This window comes from Musca vetustissima, unplaced genomic scaffold (assembly GCF_032173495.1).
Source record: "Musca vetustissima isolate MV318-11 ecotype Yass unplaced genomic scaffold, APGP_CSIRO_Mvet_v1 utg56881, whole genome shotgun sequence".
Taxonomy (NCBI): Eukaryota; Metazoa; Arthropoda; class Insecta; order Diptera; family Muscidae; genus Musca; species Musca vetustissima.
Window position 1 is genome coordinate 96,435 of NW_026878537.1, and position 20,299 is coordinate 116,733.

General features: G+C 34.2%; 1 protein-coding gene across 1 annotated transcript; it reads left to right on the forward strand.

Annotated features, from left to right (window-relative positions):
• The first annotated feature begins 260 nt into the window (after positions 1 to 260).
• LOC133323281 (palmitoyltransferase app) lies at positions 261 to 17,188 on the forward strand. The gene is made up of 8 exons (XM_061532223.1): positions 261 to 493; positions 8,798 to 8,958; positions 9,038 to 9,222; positions 14,515 to 14,626; positions 14,896 to 15,050; positions 15,173 to 15,294; positions 15,417 to 15,609; positions 16,115 to 17,188. The coding sequence occupies exons 1-8, from the start codon at positions 306 to 308 to the stop codon at positions 17,135 to 17,137; spliced, it is 2,139 nt and encodes a 712-aa protein (XP_061388207.1). The 5' UTR covers positions 261 to 305; the 3' UTR covers positions 17,138 to 17,188.
• The last annotated feature ends 3,111 nt before the right edge of the window (positions 17,189 to 20,299 follow it).

Here is a 20,299-nt window from a genome sequence, read left to right on the forward strand (position 1 = left end):
ACAACATAAAAACAACAAGCAAGCAACGACGACAGCAACAAAACAGAATAAAACCGGCGTCATCATTTCACCATCACTTGCTGGGAATTTGATTCGTTTTGGATACACTACCAACACCAACACCACTACCACCTCCAACACGAACAACAACAAGACTAAAGTGCAAATCAATTTTTTTGTATATGTGTGTGTCTACTACGAGTCAGACGAAAGGATCGTGCGTGTTTGACTGTGTGCGTGGGTGTTGTTATATTGTTGCCGGTGTCGCCGTCATCTCCGTCTCCATCGTCATCATTGGGACCTAAATGAATTTATTCTGTTGCTGCTGCTGTAACATGGCACCAAATACACGCGTCACACGCAAATGGGAACTATTTGCCGGACGTAATAAATTTTATTGTGATGGTTTGTTAATGTCTGCTCCTCATACGGGCGTATTTTATTTAACGTGCATCCTGATAACGGGGACAAGTGCATTATTTTTTGCCTTCGAGTAAGTATGACGCATTCTTTTATTTCTTATTTTAAATATTTATTTTAATTTGAGAATTGGGGCTATGTAGCAGAACAACCGGCGTCATGTCAGGAAATTCAATTTATGTAATATGTATCCTTAATCCTTGGTAAGACACATCAATAGAAAACGAATTGTATACCAAACAGATTTGTATATGATTTACCGAAAGGTGATGATACAATTCTACTTCGATTTAACCATGTCGCGCAATAATTACAATAGAAATTTCGCACATATATTGCTACTACTCCTTATAAAAACCAAATTCTTTGGTTTTCCCTTTCTCAAAAAATATGTTTAAACCAGTGAGCTAGGCGAATTTGGCAACGTAAGTGTAGTAAAAAATCCTGTCTCTCCCATAGTATACTATAAAACACATGTTTTTTTTGTTGACAATAAAAACCACAAATTCTTTGGTTTTCCCTTTCTCAAAAAATATGTTTAAACCAGTGAGCGGAGCAGTATAGTCGGACGGGGCGACAATATGATACCTTACACAACTTCCACGAAAATCTAACTGAGCTTGAGCAATATTTCGCGATATTTTCAACCTCTTGATCGACTAGAGGTCAACAAATATTACTAATATTCAATTCAGCCCTTCTAATTACATGTCCAGATTCCCTTCACGGTGGTTGGTGTTGTGATGTTCGGTTTTCAATTGTAGCGTATAGATCGACTCGAGAAAATACAAAAAAATAAGTTTTTGGTCCACTTCATCCCAATATTATTATATGATCATCATCGAAAATTATAGGCGTTTCCCTTGACCACACCTGAATCCTCATGGAAAATTTCAAAGCGATCAGCGCTATATTTTCGTCCTAGTGTGGTAATGGGTTACTAAATAATATTTGAATACGTTAGCACCTGTAAATATTTGAGTGTAACTCCCACTCAGAGTACATACGACAATATAATTGGTATCAATTTGAAGGTCAACCTTTCCTCTTGGGCATACTATCAACTTCTCGGGTCTATGTCCTTCGAGAGTAACTATATACGCCATAGAATACAAATTTTGTCATTTTTCGAACAAAAGTCAGGGTCCATTTGACCCCCGAAATATTGATCGATCTTGGGGCTGCACAAAGCTATAATACCCTGACAACATAGTTGTGTAGGGTATAAAAAATCCACGCCTGGTAGAAGTCCTTACAAAAATGTGTTAAAAAATCCACGCCTTGTAATCTTATAATAATTTTTTAAAAAAATCTTCACCTGGTAGATGTCCTCTACGCCTAGTAGAGGTTCATAAAAACAGAAAAACGGACAAAAATTAAGTATTTTGTTCATTTCATCCCCTAAATATTAACCGATCTTTTCCAATAATAAATAAATTTAGCTTCCGGAGACCTATGACTAACACCTTGCCTACAAGAAGGCTTCCATATACATTTCAAGATTTTGTCACTGACTTCCTTTAAATTAATTAAAAATCTTGAAAGTTTCTTTCTATGGACTTCGATGAAAATTCATCCAATGAAATTCTAAACACACAAAAACAAAAAATCAATTTCCCGAAAAACTAGAAACTAACTGGTGACACTTTAATAACATTAATGTCAGCAAAATGTTTTCATGAAGTTGTCAAAAAGGATTTCGCGCTTCTTCAAAGCTTTTGTTTTACGAATTGAATAACAGCTAAATCCCGAGCAAAAGAAATTGCAACAGAACTTTGAAAATTGCAATTCGTATTTCCTTCCTGCTTTTCGGGTGTTTTTTTTTTCCTTTTTTCTGAAAAGGTTTTATTATCTTAAAAACAATTTTTCAAGTTTTTTGTCAAAACCGACAAACTTTTACAATGCGGAAATTGTGCAGCGAACGAACGGTGTAAGATGAGTCTGATGATTTGTCTTCTCTCGCAGGATAGATGGAGTTCAGTGAAGTGGAACATAAAATAAACGTCACCACATAGAATTGCATCTAACAACTCGAGCCGTTGGGGCTCTCTGCTGTTCCGCGATGCATGTATGCACATAAAGTGCTTGGGAAATTACTTTAAAGTTTTTTTATTTTTCGGTTCGATACTAAAAGTAAATCATCGATATAACACGCACACTGCCACAACTTTGTAGGATTTTGTTAGTAACGCATTGAATAATGCAGACACACACCCGTTTCAACGACACAACTTCCTGACCGTTGATGGTGATGCGAAACACTTCCGCCATTCTGTGCTGCCATCAATGAAGTTCGATGCTGCTGACAGTATTGCTTTAAACTGTTCGAAAGGCATTACATTGAATGCTCTAAACAACCTCATCAGTAACATTAAGAAGACTTTGAGTACAAGTTTTGAAACTAAAGCCCCCAAAGGTATTAAACTTTTATGCTGCAACATCCGTACATATCGCACGACACCTACTACCAACTCCACTCCACTTTACTGCGCAGCAGTGCATCCTTTTCACAAATTCTTGTTGAGTGCGGACGAGACTCTTTCGTGAAAGTGACATTATTTGCAAACTATAAAATTATTGCTGCAACCATTCGACGACTGGGGAATGTGTGCGGTTCGTTGTTGAACGATAAATGACGAGGTTACACTAAAAGATGACACGGTGATTGTGTTGACGACAATGATGTGTTCAACAAGTCCTTTGAGAGTCCTTTATCTAGAGGGTTACAACTCCTACTACAACGACTATCACTAAGAACAAGGAAATTCTACAGTTTTCTTGACAAAAACGCCAAAGAAGTTTGTAATATTCATTTATATGCAACTTCAATTTTGTTGATGTAGTTGTGTGAAGCATAGTGTGGCAGTAATACGACGAGAATCTCTTCAAAACAAAAAAAGCTTTGTGTATTGATTTTTAGGGGTAGATAATAAAGTTCAAGTGGCTTCCTTTAATGGGAATTTAAGACTTCATTTGGAAAGTATGTCACATAATTAATACACATTTCTTATGAAATCGTTAAGACGTATACGATACGATAGTCGTTGGAAAAATATTACTTAAACCTCCGGCCCTATGACTGTCCTTTTTATAATATTTAATAAAACTTCCTCGCTTATGGACATCATAGACCTAGCAAAAAAAAATTGTCCTTAAAAACCCACGTAGTAGTCCTTACAAATATATTATTTTAATATTTTCGCTTTTGACTTTGATAGCCTTTGAAGAATTATTCCTTAGACTAGTTCATAAAAATCCACTCGTAAGACTAATACTCCTTTGTCTGATAGTCCTTAAAAAAGTACTCCTATGAGAGAGAGTCCTAAAAATCGAATACTATCACTTGTAAAATATTCCTTATAAAATCCAGGATTATGACTGCAATAGTCCTTAAAATCCCAATCAAATGACTTATAATCCTTAGAAATACTAACCTAATGACTGATAGTCCTTATAAATGGTTAAAGATGTGACAGTCTTTGCAAAACAATTCCTTAACAAATTTCAGAGAAAAGCCTCATTCTAATGGCCATAATCATTAAAAAATTAGTCCTTGAAATATTCCTTAAAAACCATGCTTAATCTTTTAAAAATATATTCCAAAAATATTCCATGAAAATACGTGGCTGAAAAGTCCATGTCCTTTCAAAGTATTCCTTAAAAATTCCACCTTTAGGCCCCGATGGTGTTTGGAAAATATACCTTAAACAATTGACACTATATACATACAAATACAAATTGGATGCACTCAATGCTAAACCTTTGAATTACATTATTAAACCCTGAACATTTAGTTACACATGATTAACATTACGACACAAAAAAATTAACGAAGGAAGTAACGTACAAAGCTGGCAAAAATAAAACAAACACCGACACATAATTACTGCAAAAACGCAAACAACGAATGAACCCTTCGTAAAATGCCAAATCATCAAATGTGTCATTATCATCACCAACATCATTCATCCCTATCCACATATCATAGTCTCTACAGTCGCATCAGCATTTCTGACAAAAATCCAAAATCGGAATCTGAAACATCATCAGAAAATTTGATGAATGAAATAACAAAACAAGGCATAATCAGAACACAAACACAAAGAGTTACGAAAGAACAGACAAATGCAAAATTACTTTTATTCTGAGCGATATTCAGCATCCCCAACCACACACACACACATGGACAGATTCCCTTGGCTTAGACATGGGAATGAATGGGGGGAAAATTATTATTTAGGCTCAGATTGCAATTCAATTGTCAATGTGTAAACGAGCTCAACCACCCATATCATCATCATCCTTGTCACCATCTCGTTGTCGTCATAGACCACACACACACATTACAACTCATCAAAATTCTATCATCCTAGTTATACAAACAAAAAAGGCAGAGCAGAAGATAAAAGACGTTATGATTTTGTTTTGTTTCGAAAAAAGGATAACAAAATAACAAATGTTTTATGCAATGAAAGTTCATAATGAATTGTGTCATAAAACTGACAGGAAGTGTTTTTTAGAATATAAAAGTGAGCGAACACACACACACACCCATGTAACAACAAAACAATACATTTGTTACTGTACACCAAATGTATGAATGAATAAAAGTTCTGTCCAAACTGTTCCTTTCCCCCCAAAAGTTTGGTCAAGAAACAGAAAAAAACTGTTTTATAACCAGGATGTGAATTATTATATGTATGTGTAAATTGAAAACATATCCCCGCTTGCCCTCATCTTCCCCCTGTTCGACCATGATGTATTCTGGGTAGGCATTTGAAAAACTTTAAAAATATACGTGTAGCGTATGTGTTAGGGATTGAGGGATTGAATTGCCAACATAAAAATAAAAACACAAAGAATCTATTTTGCGTTTACCATGAATTAAATATTGTAGTAGACCCTATTTTATAGGCTAAATAGCCGCAAATTGTTCCCAGTTTATTGGGTATATTATAGAAAGACATGTGGGTTTTATCACATATTCGTTAATCTAATGTAGGTATATGACCTTGGAAATTCTAAATCATACCTATATCTTAAAAGTTAAATTAAAAGAAAATAGTAAAAAATAAAAACCTGTAAGATTCCACAATTAAATAGTCCTTTTAGAATTCAAATGAAACATGTCCTAAAAACGTTTATTCTATTTTTAAAAAACACAAAATTCTTCATTTTCTATGGAAATGTATTCTCCATTATTTAAAAATTCCTCATGGTCTCATGAATAAAATACACCAGCATCTATGTTGTAAGCAATTTTTTTAATTATGCAAAATGTTATAATCAACAATTTGTCACTTTCGTTTTTTTTTTCTTCTCATGTCCATTGTATGTTACAGAAAAAATTTTTTCACATTCTAACATAAATTCAAAACTAACAAAATCACAAATATTTTTTTTTATTTTTCCTATTCTGTGTTATTTATGAATCAAGCTAATGCAGGAGCACATGAATGGGAATATCATGAAAATCCTAAATTTCATCCATTGTCGTTGTAATCGGCAAACGAATCGTAACAACCATCAAAGCCCAGTGAGTCAGAGATGTGCAACTATGCAAAAATCTCTGATGTTTATCTAACTTTCCATTTTTGTTCGGGCTTTTCTTTTTTTTTTTTGCTTTCTATGCAAACTGACTATGAGAACAATGAGAATTTCTGAAATGGGAAACCAGACCGTACCCAGGCAATGTTCCCTCATATGAATCACAAAACTTCACATATGTATGTGGATATTCTTCTCGTAAAATGACAACGATGTTTGAAGAGTAGTACAAAGCCATTCTCAAACTGGCATGAAACGCATGTTAGTATTTTTCAAATAGAGCATAGAGGCAGTCAGTCAGCCAGGCAGGCAGGCTGGCTGACGGTTAGGCGTTCAAAAAAACTGGACAATGTTACCATGAGTTGATGTGGTACAGTGCTTACTAAGCTGTATTTTGGAAGTAATTTTTCCTATTATACATCAATATGCAATTTCTATGGAAAATAATATTCTCAGGGTATCTAAAATAATGTATTATATCTGAAAATTATTATTTTAGTATAGCCTGGTTAAATTTTTATAGCCCAGTTTAGCTTTCGGAGAGGTTATTTTTTTAACACAACCACGGTTCTACCAACATCTAAATTTGCAAACATGCATGCATTTGTAATGCTGGCAACGACAATGAAGAACAGACTATATATCGAATTGTAGTGGTCGCATTGTATATTTGTGTTAGAGACATTTCCCTTAACATCCGGCAAAAAGTTGATGTCTCCAACACAACTACTACATGTGTGTGCTTCTGACTCATTGATTATGTATAGTTGGGTGTGTGTATTTTTTCTGAGCTTGCAAATAAGTTGGTGTATTTATTATTCGCTCACTCGCCCGCTCACTCATTCACTCACTGACAGAGTGCCAATGGTGTGTGATGGGGACATTAAGTGATGCAGATGATGAACCGTTGTATGCATTGCAACGAACAATAAAAGGACATGCCACTTGCGGCTACAAAATCGCTGATGTTACTGCCATTACCACGACAACCTCCTCGACTATACTATACTACACAGCTTCTGGCAAATTTGCCCTGCTACTGATATGCTGGCTGATGTTGCTGCTGTTGTTGAAGTTGAGGCTGCTACTGGCGTTTTTTATGTAATCTATGTTAAACATTTTATGAATAAATAATAACAAAGCACAATGCTCGGTACGCTCTGTACGAACACATAAACACTCATTTTCACATGTCCGTGGGCAACGCTCACCGCCAGTCTTCTTAAATAAACACTGCAAATCATCTACAAACATCCACTTAAAATACTCGCTGGGTTTATTTTTAAGTGGACTTGAAAGTGCTGTTTGGTTAATATTTAACTGCTGCCGATGAACGAACGACACGAGGGCAGGTTTGGGGCTAATTTTAAATCTGGTTTAGGATAATGTAATTAGATTGTGGTTTAGGTGTTCGCAAGATATTTAGCTTCGATCAGATTAGCAAATAATCCAATGAAGGTGTGTGATAAAAATAAACGATATAGCTATGGTGTGGATTTTTAACAAATTCGCGAATATATAAATAGGTGTTTGTAGATTTCAAGGATTATCGCAGACATAAATTATAATAAATATTTTATCAATGGATTTCGAGACCAAAATAGGCTTATGCCATTATTATTATTAGATTATATAGATTTAAAAAATATTTATTAAGTACTATTTTTTCAAGATCTAGCGAAGCCATAACCGTGGATTTTCAAATAATTTTTTTCTTAATGAATACTGCAGCAATAAACGTAAACTTCTACGAAATATGTGTTCAAGGTGACATTTTAAACCATAAGATTTTCAAAGTGCATATTTTCCAGTATTTCCACATCCATAAACGTAGATTTTTTAAAAATATTTTTACTAGAAAGTGGGGATTATATTTTTATAGGACATACGGACTTCGCATTAGAAACCCGTTTTAGGAACTATTCATTTTACTGACAATCCTTTTATAGATAATATAAATGTAGAAAATTAGAATTTGTGGTATTACTGTGGTCTCACCCCAATTACCATACTCTCTCCCAATATATCCCCTAGTAATGCCGCACATAACACTTGATATGACAAGTTGTTGCTGTTTTTGATGCAGTCAGTAGAAATGTATTGTTATTTCTCCAAAGCACACATACATATACACACTGTTACTGACGTAGCATTGTTTTGTCCTAAAATGCACATTTGAATCCAGTTAATAATAGCAGCAGCGCATACCAGTTGAGTTAGTCGAGTAAAAAACCACGCAGAGAAAGCTACCATTGCGACAGATGCAACAGCAAAAATGAGGAGAAGAGGGGCGAAGTAAGGACCTTAGGGACTTTTGTTAAAAGTCATTGTGACAAAGGAAGAAAAACAGTTGCAATGTTTGTGTGTATTATCAACAGCAGAATTCCCCCAAGAGTCGTATAAATATTTTATGCCTGGTCCTAGTTTAGTTGTTCGCTAGTCAGGCCTGGGGTCGTGCCACTGACTTAACAATGGTAAAAAAGAGGAGGACAATAACCGAAAGTATGTCACATGTTACAAGTTCTTTGTTTGGAATAGTATATAGCCGTACAACTCGAGAGAGAGTGGAAGCGAAAATAAATGAACTGTATTTGCTGGCAATTTGTATTGTGTGTGTGTGTGTGCGTTGAGCGGTTGATATTAAGTGTTGGTTAGCCTGGGCCTGCCAACCTGCTTCGTCGCTCGGTTGGTTAAGTTACTTAGCCCATTTTTCTTTCTATTTCTTTGTTTGTACTTCATTTCATTTGGAAACGTATTTGTTGAATTCAATTGCCTGTGTATTTGATTGTGTTTTTTTTATTTATTCTTTCTTTTTGTGGTCTCTTTACAGCTGCCCTTTTTTGGCCACACGTATTAATCCCATTATACCCATTGTTGGTGCTATTTTGTACTTTTTTACTATGAGTTCCTTGCTACGAACGACCTTCACAGATCCCGGTGTTATACCGCGTGCCTCATATGATGAGGCTGCCTATATAGAAAAACAAATTGGTAAGTTTTCTTTTTTTTTATCGCTCTTCTTTTTATTACCCAGCAACTTTTTGTGTGTGTGTGTTTGTTTTTATTTCAGAAGTGCCAAATTCCTTAAATAGTCCCACATATCGACCGCCACCACGTACAAAAGAAGTCCTTGTCAAAGGACAAACGGTGAAACTGAAATATTGTTTTACATGCAAAATCTTCCGACCGCCTCGTGCTTCACATTGCAGTTTATGTGATAATTGTGTTGATCGTTTTGATCACCATTGTCCTTGGGTAAGTAGCGAAATATATCTATATATAAAACTTCTAAAGAATATTATAAATATTTTAAAGATTTTTTAGAAAAAAAATAGTTTATCCAATGAAACAATTACCCCAATTTGTAAATAAGTTTATTAAAAAATGTATTCTTTCTTTTTTAATTGTATCCTGCGGGAAATAACATCCTTTCATCATTGCTGCCACCTTAAGCCGCAAAAATAATCATTAACATTTTCCTCTTAACTTTTGTAAATTGTTTAATGCGGCTCTTAATGAAAATCTCTGATTATTTAGCATAATTTGTGGGTAAAGTTTCATGAAATCCTTGGGTATAATTAACGCTAAAAAGGATACCACGAAAATAAACTGGCCACCACCACACCAAGACATGACAGCAGTAGCAGCCTTACAAAATACAGCTGCTTACAAAATTTCCTGTCATCAAACCCACAAGAAGAAAGCAAATCCTTTAATTAATTAAAGAAATCCTTTTTATCCTTCTTACCTTTAGTGATAAATTTTGGTTTTGTTGAAATAACAACTTTTCTTCACAGATTTTCTTTTGTGAGGTTTTTATTTTCATCACAACCTTTTGATTGGATTCTCCTTCATCTTCTTCTTGTGTTTTTTTTTTCTTGTTGGCGAACAAAGTCAATAACTGAATAGCTTTGTTAATATTGCCCTCAATAATAATTGGATTCGTTGCCATGGTGTTGCATGGGATTTTTCATGAACATAACAAACCTTGAGAACTTAACACAAGCTACAACATACCTTCTGACAAACAGCAAAGGAGGGAGTCCGCCGAACAATAGCATCATTAGCCATTACAACCATCAAACATTCGGCTTAATGAAGGCATGCTTATCACACCGGTTTTAGTGTTTCACAAAACGTTTCATTTAAAGGTAGTAGAGTACAGGGTGTTGCAAAAATATGTAACAAATTTTAAACTTGTTACAAAAGGTTCGGTTCATTAGGAAAAATAAATATTATTCAGTTTTATTTTATCGAAGTACAATAAAAAATACCTTTTGGGGTATTCTTTGATTTCTGTAATCCTCTTCACAACCGAGCTTGGTACTAAGTTATATATAACATTTGAAGAAACTCAGGTACTCCCTCGCTATATCCACTGTAAGTCCCTTATAAAGTACGATTATTTATAATATTCAAAAGAATGTACCGATATTCTCCACAGGATCTAAGATTGATGGAAATATTGCGACATTAAGGCAGGAAAATTCTGGGAAATTTTCATTTATTTCGGTGGGATTTCTTTGTATTTTTGGCACAAGTTACAACTGAATTGATATTGATTTTATTTTTTGGGTTCATAAGAGGCAGGAAATTTCCATACCAAAAAAAAAAAAACTATATAGGTCCATCTTTAGGAATAGCCTCCTACGTGGAGATTTTTGGATACAGCATTTGATATGTTTTGTATCTTACTGGGATCCAAATCTCCCTGCTAATGATTGTTATGGTTAACTCAAGCACCCAGTTAACTGTACCAGAACTTTTGAGTATTTTCAGGATTTTAAGAAAATCCTAATCCCGGTTACAAAATACACTGGTACTTCTCTTATATACTGGTATATCTCTTATATAACAAGCTTGTCAATTTGTTATTATCAATGAACTATGAGTGTGGAAATTTCATAGCAAATAAATATAAAGCGTAGAATAGGGTAGTGCTCACACCTTCCGAACTTAACGCTTTTTATATTTGTCTATCTTTTATAGTCCTACTTTCATTATTATGACTTAAGAGTACATTTTTATATGTCTTCTATCAGACTTTTGCCACACCCTATACATGTGTATATATGGTGTGTGTGTGTTGTAATTGCCTTCCTATGCTAATTGACGCATTTGTTTGAAGCTGTAATATTGCGTAGATTTTAATTTGTCATCACCACCTCGTGTTTGACAATGTGAACAAAGTTGACAACAAAGCTGAATCAGAGGCAAATGGCTGGCTGACTGACTAACAGACGAACTGATTCCGCCCGTTTGAACACGGGGTTTAATACGTTGAATGTTGTTTGTCATTTCTTTGACGATAATTAGCACAAGTCAGTCACTCACTGGCATTAGACAAAAGACAACAGCTGTTGCAAAAGCAGAAAAGAACACAGACGAATGAACAAAAACAAAGCAGACTGTCTGACAGGCTGAATGAAATTTCCATTATCAACAAAAACAACAACAGCAGCGACCAAATAGAATTGCTTTTAAACAAGTGTTGGTCCAAAACAAAACTGGGGCTTTATATAAAAACGCCAACATGTTGCTTCCCCGTACAGCATTTGTTTACAGTTTTTCCACCAGTTTTTCTGTTGTTGCTTTTCCATATACCTCTCGTCGTCCATTCAATGTTTTATAAATGAAACGACCTTCAAAAAGTGTTAAAGCGAAAGTGTTGATGTAAAAGTTGCTACATCAAAAAAATAATGCCGAACGCTTTTGAAATTTTAATAGAGAGTAAAAGAAGAAAAGGACCAATGGGAGAACGTGAGTGAGGAGAAACCTGAAACACTTTAAGATTTGCCAAAAATTGCAAACATTTTTAAAAAATATGCATAAGAAGACCAAAATCGATCAGATCATGTAAATACGGGAAGGAATAGAACAGGAAGAGAATATTAACCCTACGGTCAATAACCGGGTACATTTGTACCTTTTTTTGAATAAAAATTCTGTCAAATTTTTAATAATGGAGATATTTGGATCAAATTTTGAGGAATCATTCTTGAGGTATTTTCACACATAATCGAAGAAAAAATTATAAATATTTTCCATATATATATTTTTTACAATTTTTTAAAGTTATTACCCACGTAGATCAATTACCGTGGTACATTTGTACCCATCCAAAGATAGCTCTGTAACTCATTAAAAAATTGGACTATCGTGAGGCTTTTTGTTTTAAATTAGTCTAGACTGGTCTAGATGTGGGAACAAAATTATATATACATTTAATATATATTTAAAATGCTTAAATGATAATCTATCTAATACAATCATAGTAAAATCGTTATAGCTTTCGAATGGGTTAAGCTTTTTTAGTTATTTTTTATTGGGATCTTATTTAGGTGTTCCTCAACTCCTCTGCAAATTTTTGTGGCCCTAGACAACATGGGGCCATCAGGGCGACTCGTGGAAGTCAGAAACTACCCTGGTTTTCCCTTGGTATACAGGGACAAAAAACAATAACTAAAAAAGCTTAACCCATTCGAAAGCTATAACGAATTTACTATGATTGTATTAGATAGATTATCATTTAAGCATGGATTTAAATATATATTATTTTAATGTATATATAATTTTGAGTTCCCACATCTAGACCAGATCCGCATAGACTAATTTAAAACAAAAAACCTCACGATAGTCCAATTTTTTAATGAGTTACAGAGCTATCTTTGGATGGGTACAAATGTACCACGGTTATTGATCTACGTATACTTTTTTGGTTATTGACCGTAGGGTTAAAAGCTATTTATTGTTTGAGAGTTCGCTAAAAAATGAGCGAAGTATAAATGTAGATACAGAGCCTCAGAAATCTGTTGGAGTTTAGGACTGCGATGACAAAATTATATTTGTATATACTTATTAAAATTAAACCACTGCGTGTAAGCATTCACAAGTTATAACGAAACATATTCTCAAGGAATACAAAATCGGTATAATTTTTATAATAATAATTTGTATTATTTAATGTGGCATTACGCTTTCATTTTTTAAGGAAAAACCTCGAAAATATAATTTAATACATCTTGTAATTTATTTAAAATAAAACATTTGTTGGTTTGAGTGAAAGTAAGACTACTAGCTACTTGACAAACTTCCACAACTGTAATCAGCGACCCGCGATTCAAGTGTGTTGGTTACTGTGCCAACATATTGCACTGCAGTGTTTTCCCCTTTATAATTTTCATGAGTTTTCCGGTTTTTTTCTGACATAACGGTGGGAGGACGAAGGAAATTGTGACATTTGATGTAAAACGAAGACGGACATCAACATGAAATGTTCTGCATATAGAAGTGCAGTGCCGCAGTACAGCATTGAAATTATAAGTACCTGGTGCGAGACCATAAACTTCTTATGTTTCTTTTTCATCTTGTTCTTATTTGTAATTTTAATTAGTTTCAAATTTCCACCTCTTAGTGATACGGCCCGGAAAACATGAAAAGTAAAAGTATGCTACAAAGGTGTTATTCTTACTGAGAGAAACATATATTTTAATGAAAGATTCTTTTGAATACTTTGGGAGATAGAATCTAAATGAAGTTAATATGACAATTTTTACAAAAATATATTATTATAAATTATTTAATGGCAAGCAAGTGAGGTTATTCATTAAAGCAAATTTTAATTAAAATAAGCAAATCTATAAGACTATGGTAACAATAAAAAACAGAGTTTTCAAAATCGATTTTAAATCAATGGTTCAGTGTTCCCTTAAAGCAACCAACAGATGAATACCCTTATAATTTGACTATAATTTGTCATTCCATAAAATACAGATCAATTTGTTGGCACCCAATTTTAAAGGTCCTGCGCCATTTAGTTGAAGTTTCCGATTTCCTTGAAGAATAACGTATATATTTTTCAACATACATGGTATGGAATCTTAATATGGCTATGTGAATAAAATGATATATTAATATTATATACCTAATTATCATCGTTTATATTGAAAGTGGTTTAAGTACATTTTACTTATATTGATATATTTTAAAGTTTGAGTTTGATTTGTTTCAAAATATTGTTAAGTGGTATTAATTTTGTTTGTGGCTTTGTCCCCTTAAACATTATTGAAAACATAATGTAATATGTTTGGTAAACTTTTTAGAAAAATATGATTTGTGTCAAAAGTTAAAATGGACTTAAACCACTTTCAAAATAAACGACTCCTGTATCCCTAACATTGGCCGCAAACAGAACTTCATGCTAATTAAAGAAACATATAATCGTGTCTACCACCAATATTTCAAATTATGTAGCATATAAATATAATAATTTTAATAAATTTACTTATTTTATTATTGTTATTGCATAAACCTTGTCAGTTGCCATTTTATTGCCAACTTTGTATTGGGTGAACGCTGGACCTTGTTATGACAAAGCCTAAGATTTAATTATTGTTAGCTTTTGGTATTCACGCCCATCATTAGCGCCATGGCCTGTCAACATCACTGTCATCCTGTTTGTTTCTGTATCCACATAGTTTTACTTTCCTTTTTTTATGTTTTTGTCCACATCTATTCATTAATGTTCTTTTGTTTGTCTCTTTCTAGGTTGGCAATTGTGTGGGTAAACGTAATTATCGCTTCTTTTATCTGTTTCTAGTCTCGTTGGCTTTTTTAGCCGTGTTCATATTTTCATGCTCTGTGACGCATTTAGTATTATGTAAGTACAACACCACCAACAACAACAAAAAATATTGTCTTAATTAAAATTAAAAAGGAAGGCGGCAACGTATAAAAATTCAAAGGAACCGCAACTGAACACCAACCGACCCACCCACCGAAAAAAGGAACAAATATCCCTTTTTTTAAGTCAACACTTTCCTAGAACAAATACAAGAGTCCTTGTCGTGTTTTTACCAAGTTTTATCTTTCTTTTGATTTCTATTTTTTTCTGTTTGGTTTCTCCAATTTCCTTCCTTCTCATTGCAGTAATGAAAACAGAACAGGAAGTATTCGAAGTCATCAAAAAGGCACCATTCACCGTAATTGTGGTTTTTATCTGCTTCTTTTCCATTTGGTCTGTGATCGGTTTAGCGGGATTTCATACCTATTTAACCACCAGTGATCAAACAACAAATGAAGATGTAAGTGTTCCGCCGTGAAAAGTGTCGGTAATTTTTCTAGTTGACTGAGGCAATGAACTTTTGGTTGTTTCGTTCTATTCTTGACGTTTTCATTCCATTCCACTTTACTTTCCATTTTACAGCTCAAAGGTTCATTTTCTTCCAAAGGCGGCCAACGCAATTTAAATCCATATTCCAGAGGGAATATTTGTTTAAATTGTTGCCATATATTATGCGGTCCCATGACACCTTCATTAATAGATAGGTAAGTATTTTTATGGCAAAAAAATTAAATACGAAAAATAAGAAATCGACTGACTGTGAAATGTTTTTTATTTCAATTAGAATTTAAATTTAACACAATTTAACTTTTTTCTCCATTTCCAGACGTGGCATCGCTACCGATGAATACATTTTACAAATGCAACAACATTCAAGTCCTCGCCATCCCCTCAGTGATGTGATAAGTGCCACACATGTCAGCAGTGGTGCCATGATCACATCACAACCCATAATTGGTGGTGCCGGTGGTGGCATTAGTATAGGTGGTTCCGATCTCAAGTCACGGTATTACGACGAGGTAAGTCATTGAATTTCAATTAGAATTTGCGTCGCCTGATTCGATGAGTGCGTGCAATTACACTTTTCTTTCATTTTGGTACCACATGTTTTTTCCAAAACTCTCGGTGTCAATTTTTTCTATAAAAGAGCACCTCTGTTTTTGAAAGAGAAAGAAATTACAATTTTTCATTTTCAACTAATAAAAATGCACCTGATCTCAAAACATGTATTTTTTGTTCTTTTTTCTCTGTTTATTTCCCATTTGCAAAACGGACAACAACATCAATAACAACACCATCAATGAAACCAAAAACCCAATTAACAATTGATTTGAAATTGAAATGCCAACAACACAAACACTTGACTTGATCAACATTTGTATATTTTTTTCTGTTGTTCTTGGAATATTTCATTTTGACCACTGTTTCGCCTTCTGGACGGATTCATTCTCAAAACCGCTACACCCAACACACCTTGTTTCATTTGCAACACGAACACACTCGCCATCCTTCTTCATCCACCAGTCGAATACCTCATCGTCAGCCATGGAAGCTGGGAGTGCTGCAACGGCCGGCGGCGTTTATAGGCCGCGCAGCTATGACAATTTACAAAACGGTAAGTCACGCAACAAACATCATCACAAAAAACAAAAACATCAGCATCAAAAATGTTCACTACAAACACTACTACCACCTGCTCATCAATTCAATAACAAATACCAAAAACAACAAGAGCTTCAGCTGCATCATGATACAACGCCCAGTGCATTGGCCACACCCTCGCTGATGCACTCACCGGCCGTGTCGTCCTATCGCTTGAGTCTGAAGCGTTCCCTGCACCTGCCCCTGTCACCGTCGTTCGATGCTCGCAACTCACCGCTGCCTTTGTTGCATCATCATCCGCATCACCAGCCGGCCACGACAACGGTGGCCACAACAACAGTCCAACCTGCCCTCACGCCAGTATCGGCCACGGGAGTCTCATTGCAATCGCAGCCAACGCATCAGCAGCCAAAACGTCCCTCGACACTGCAGCTACAGGCATCTGCCGCACCCTCGGCCAGTACCACGACACTGACCACGATTCACACGACGGGACCCACAGCGCCTGCGCCCACAGACTTCAAATACTATTCACCGCAACGCAGTACGGATTCGAATCTGCTGCGCAACTTCCCCTTCAACAAGGGGCGCGGCATGCGCCGCCAGTCCACGCAATCGGTTGACTCGCAAAAGGTTGTCATACCCGGCTACCAGCCACTGCCGATGCGGCCGCGCTACAAGCATCAGGACGTCATGTTCGAACTGAAGTCGCCCACGAATCGCCTGACCATCCGTGAATGTGATTTTGGTGGTGGCGGTGAGCCATGTGACGACGATCAATCCATTAAAGATAGCCAAATATTTCGTGTTAGTAAAAGAAATCTTTATATGAATCACCGATCACCCTGGAAGGAGCGTGATCGCTACTCGAATCTCTATGAGTATTCATTTAATATCGATCTTAATTCAATTATAGAAGATGCGGCGGGTAGTGATTCGTCATAGTACGAAATCACCGGCAGCATCTTCTTGCCCGCAACAGTATCAACGATGGCGGGGTTATCGGCAGCAGTGTTCGCCACGGGCAGTATGACCTCGGGATGTTTATGCGACAGCACCTTTTGGTGTTTACTGCAATTGTGGGCAACCGCTGTTGTTGTTGTTTGTCCTGCCGCAACTCGTTTGTGGTACTGTTGCTACTGTCTTTGGCACCAAACCAAAAGAAAATGGAAAATGGTGGTGGTTTTCATCGATTCGCATCGAAGAGAATTCGATGTCGTCGCTGTCTTTTTGTTGTGTTGAAACTGAAATATCTATGAAGGACTGGAGTTGGTAGTACAAAAATATTCCATTTCCATTTTGTGGAAATTATGATGTTTCTTTTATTGGTTTTTATAATTTCGAAAATCTATGTATATATTTTTGTTATGTTGATGACACGAAAATGTTTTGATCCTGCAATGATCAAAATGTATATAAGTATATATTTTTTTGGTTTTGAATGACCCTTTTCCCCGCGTGAAGAAATTATTGATTCTCTGTTGAATGCATGCCGTCTTCTTTTTGAGATAGGGTAATTTATTTTGTAAATATGTTATAAATTAATTCTGAAAAGTTTCGGGTGTTATTTTGAAATACAATAGAAAACAAACAAAAAAATCTGATCTCAAAGCAAGCGAAAATGTTCAGAAAATTTGGGTATATATTTGAAATATAGTAATTTCGTATTTAGATCTTGTTCTTCTTAATATATATCCTCTCGCTAGAGTGATTATTTTCTTCAAATCTGTTCTCCATGTTAATACTAACAGAGGTAGAATTTAATTCTTGACTGCTGATATATGTTTAAAATTGAGGTTAAAACAAGTAATGTAACATTTGAAAACATATAAAACATCCGACAAAAATTAAAAAAAAAACTACAGACTTTAGTTATGTAAAAATTCTGCCGGAACGGTTTTGAGTAATTATATTCAATACATTTTAAAAAATCGAGTGTTTGAATAATTGATTCCCATGGAAATTTTAAGAATTATGTTAAAAAAAGTATGTACCTTTTTCGAAAACTAGACAGTTATTTAGAAATAAAGTTATTCCAAATAAATTGACTGAAACCAATTTTAACGGTTCACAGTTCGATTATTTTTTATTTCTTTGTTATTAAGAAATAACAATACTAATTTTGTGAAATCTGTAAATATTTATCTTCGAACTCTTCTTACCACATTCGATTAAATCAAATTCATAAATGGTTTTTGATTTCGCCATGTATTGTCAATAGAATTTTCATCAATGTATTATGTATTTTTGAACTACAATTAATATATATTGTTTGATGGAAATTGAAAGTCCATTGATTTTTCAAATTTATTATATATTTTTCGACCTATTATAGCATCGTCAATATCTGTCAGCAAAACCTATGGTAAATATTTTTTGTGTTTATGTTCTCGACATATGTACACTAGATGTTACAACATTATATACAACATCCGTTTCCTGTTGAGCATCAGTGGCTGTTGCTCCAACTACAATTTACTTTCACCCCTTAAATGCTTGATTTGCAGTAGAATTGTTGCCACCCTGACCCCGAAAAACTCGTTTGTATAAAGAACCCAGAACCCACACCTATGCCCCTATGCCTGCCTTGAGTAGTTACCACCTCCCCTCAAACAACAATGTTATGTTCAATGCAACACCATCCCCAAAATGGTTCATTTAAATTTTTCATTACTAAAGCACAGTGTTTAAAAGTAGAGTGTAATCTCCTATCGCCCCAAAGGCACTTAACTGTTAATATGACAAATTGTACGATTGGCAATTTTGAATATTAACTCTTAAGTGTTTTCAATACAGCATCCGTATACATTCCAATTAAAAATTCCGAAAATTAAAAGTAATTTCCCTTTCTGTTTTGTGTTTCCCTTCATTTCGTTCGTTGTTTGTTTGTTCATGTTTTAGCCAAATCTGTACAATTTGAACATTCCAATTTCATTTGAAACCATTTGTTCGCTCATATTTCATTTTGATAAAAACAAATGAATTTAAAGAGAAAATGAAAATGAAAAAGAAACAAAAATAACACCGCCACCTCCAACTGTTGCAACTGATGAATGAACGAACATCCATCAAATTGCATGAATGAAGTAATGATACTACTACTCATAATAACAATACCAAATAAACAACAACTAGTAAAACAGGCATTAACAGAACAAAAAAGAACGCGATAACTGAACACTCATTCTACTGATTCTCGATGGCTGATTATGTGTTTCTTTCGAGTAAAGAAATTTCAAATAATCAACTAATGACATTCCAATCGTGAGTGTCTCCATGAGTGTGTCTGTGTGTGTAAATATAAAGATATTTGTTGATAAACAAAAGCGCTTCCTAAACAATATATAATATATATTAAATATATAATTATATTATAAATATGTAGTTAATAAAATAAAAAAACAACCAATAAATATTAGTATATAGATAATAACAAAAATATACAACATATATATTTAAATGTTATAGCTCTGCTACATGAAATAACACTGTGATTTTGAGAATACTTCTTTAAATAATTTAAATTATTTTAAATTTAATGCAAAACAATAATAATATTAAAAATATATGTATTTCAAACTTTTAAAAACCTTTAAATCAATATTCAATAACTCAAACTTATTTGCATTCCTCATTATGATATTAAAAAAACAAGCAATAATATTTAAAAATATCCCATAATTAAAAAAAACATGAATTTAGCTTATAAAATTCCTAAATATATTTAACAATAGCTTTAAAAGTGATCCCAGATCATTTCCATTGGAAATTATTAAACACAAAACAAATATTTTTTTTCTCAAATTTTACGCTATTAATACCACTGTGTCACATAATTTTTATTAATTCCATTTTAGCTTCCATACTCAAGTATGGAATTCTCTAATATTTTAAAAAATTGTAGAATTTATAAAGGAAAAGAATTTCTCCAAGGAATCAATTTTATAATGACTACTGCCCCGCGTTTTACAAAATGTTTATCGAATCAATTTGACATTGAACGCAGATCTCTGAATGTATATTGAAAATAAGAAAATATTCCCTACCATAATACCAAGAAAGGACTACTTTATATTGGTTGTTAACTAGCCTGCATCATTTTTAAAT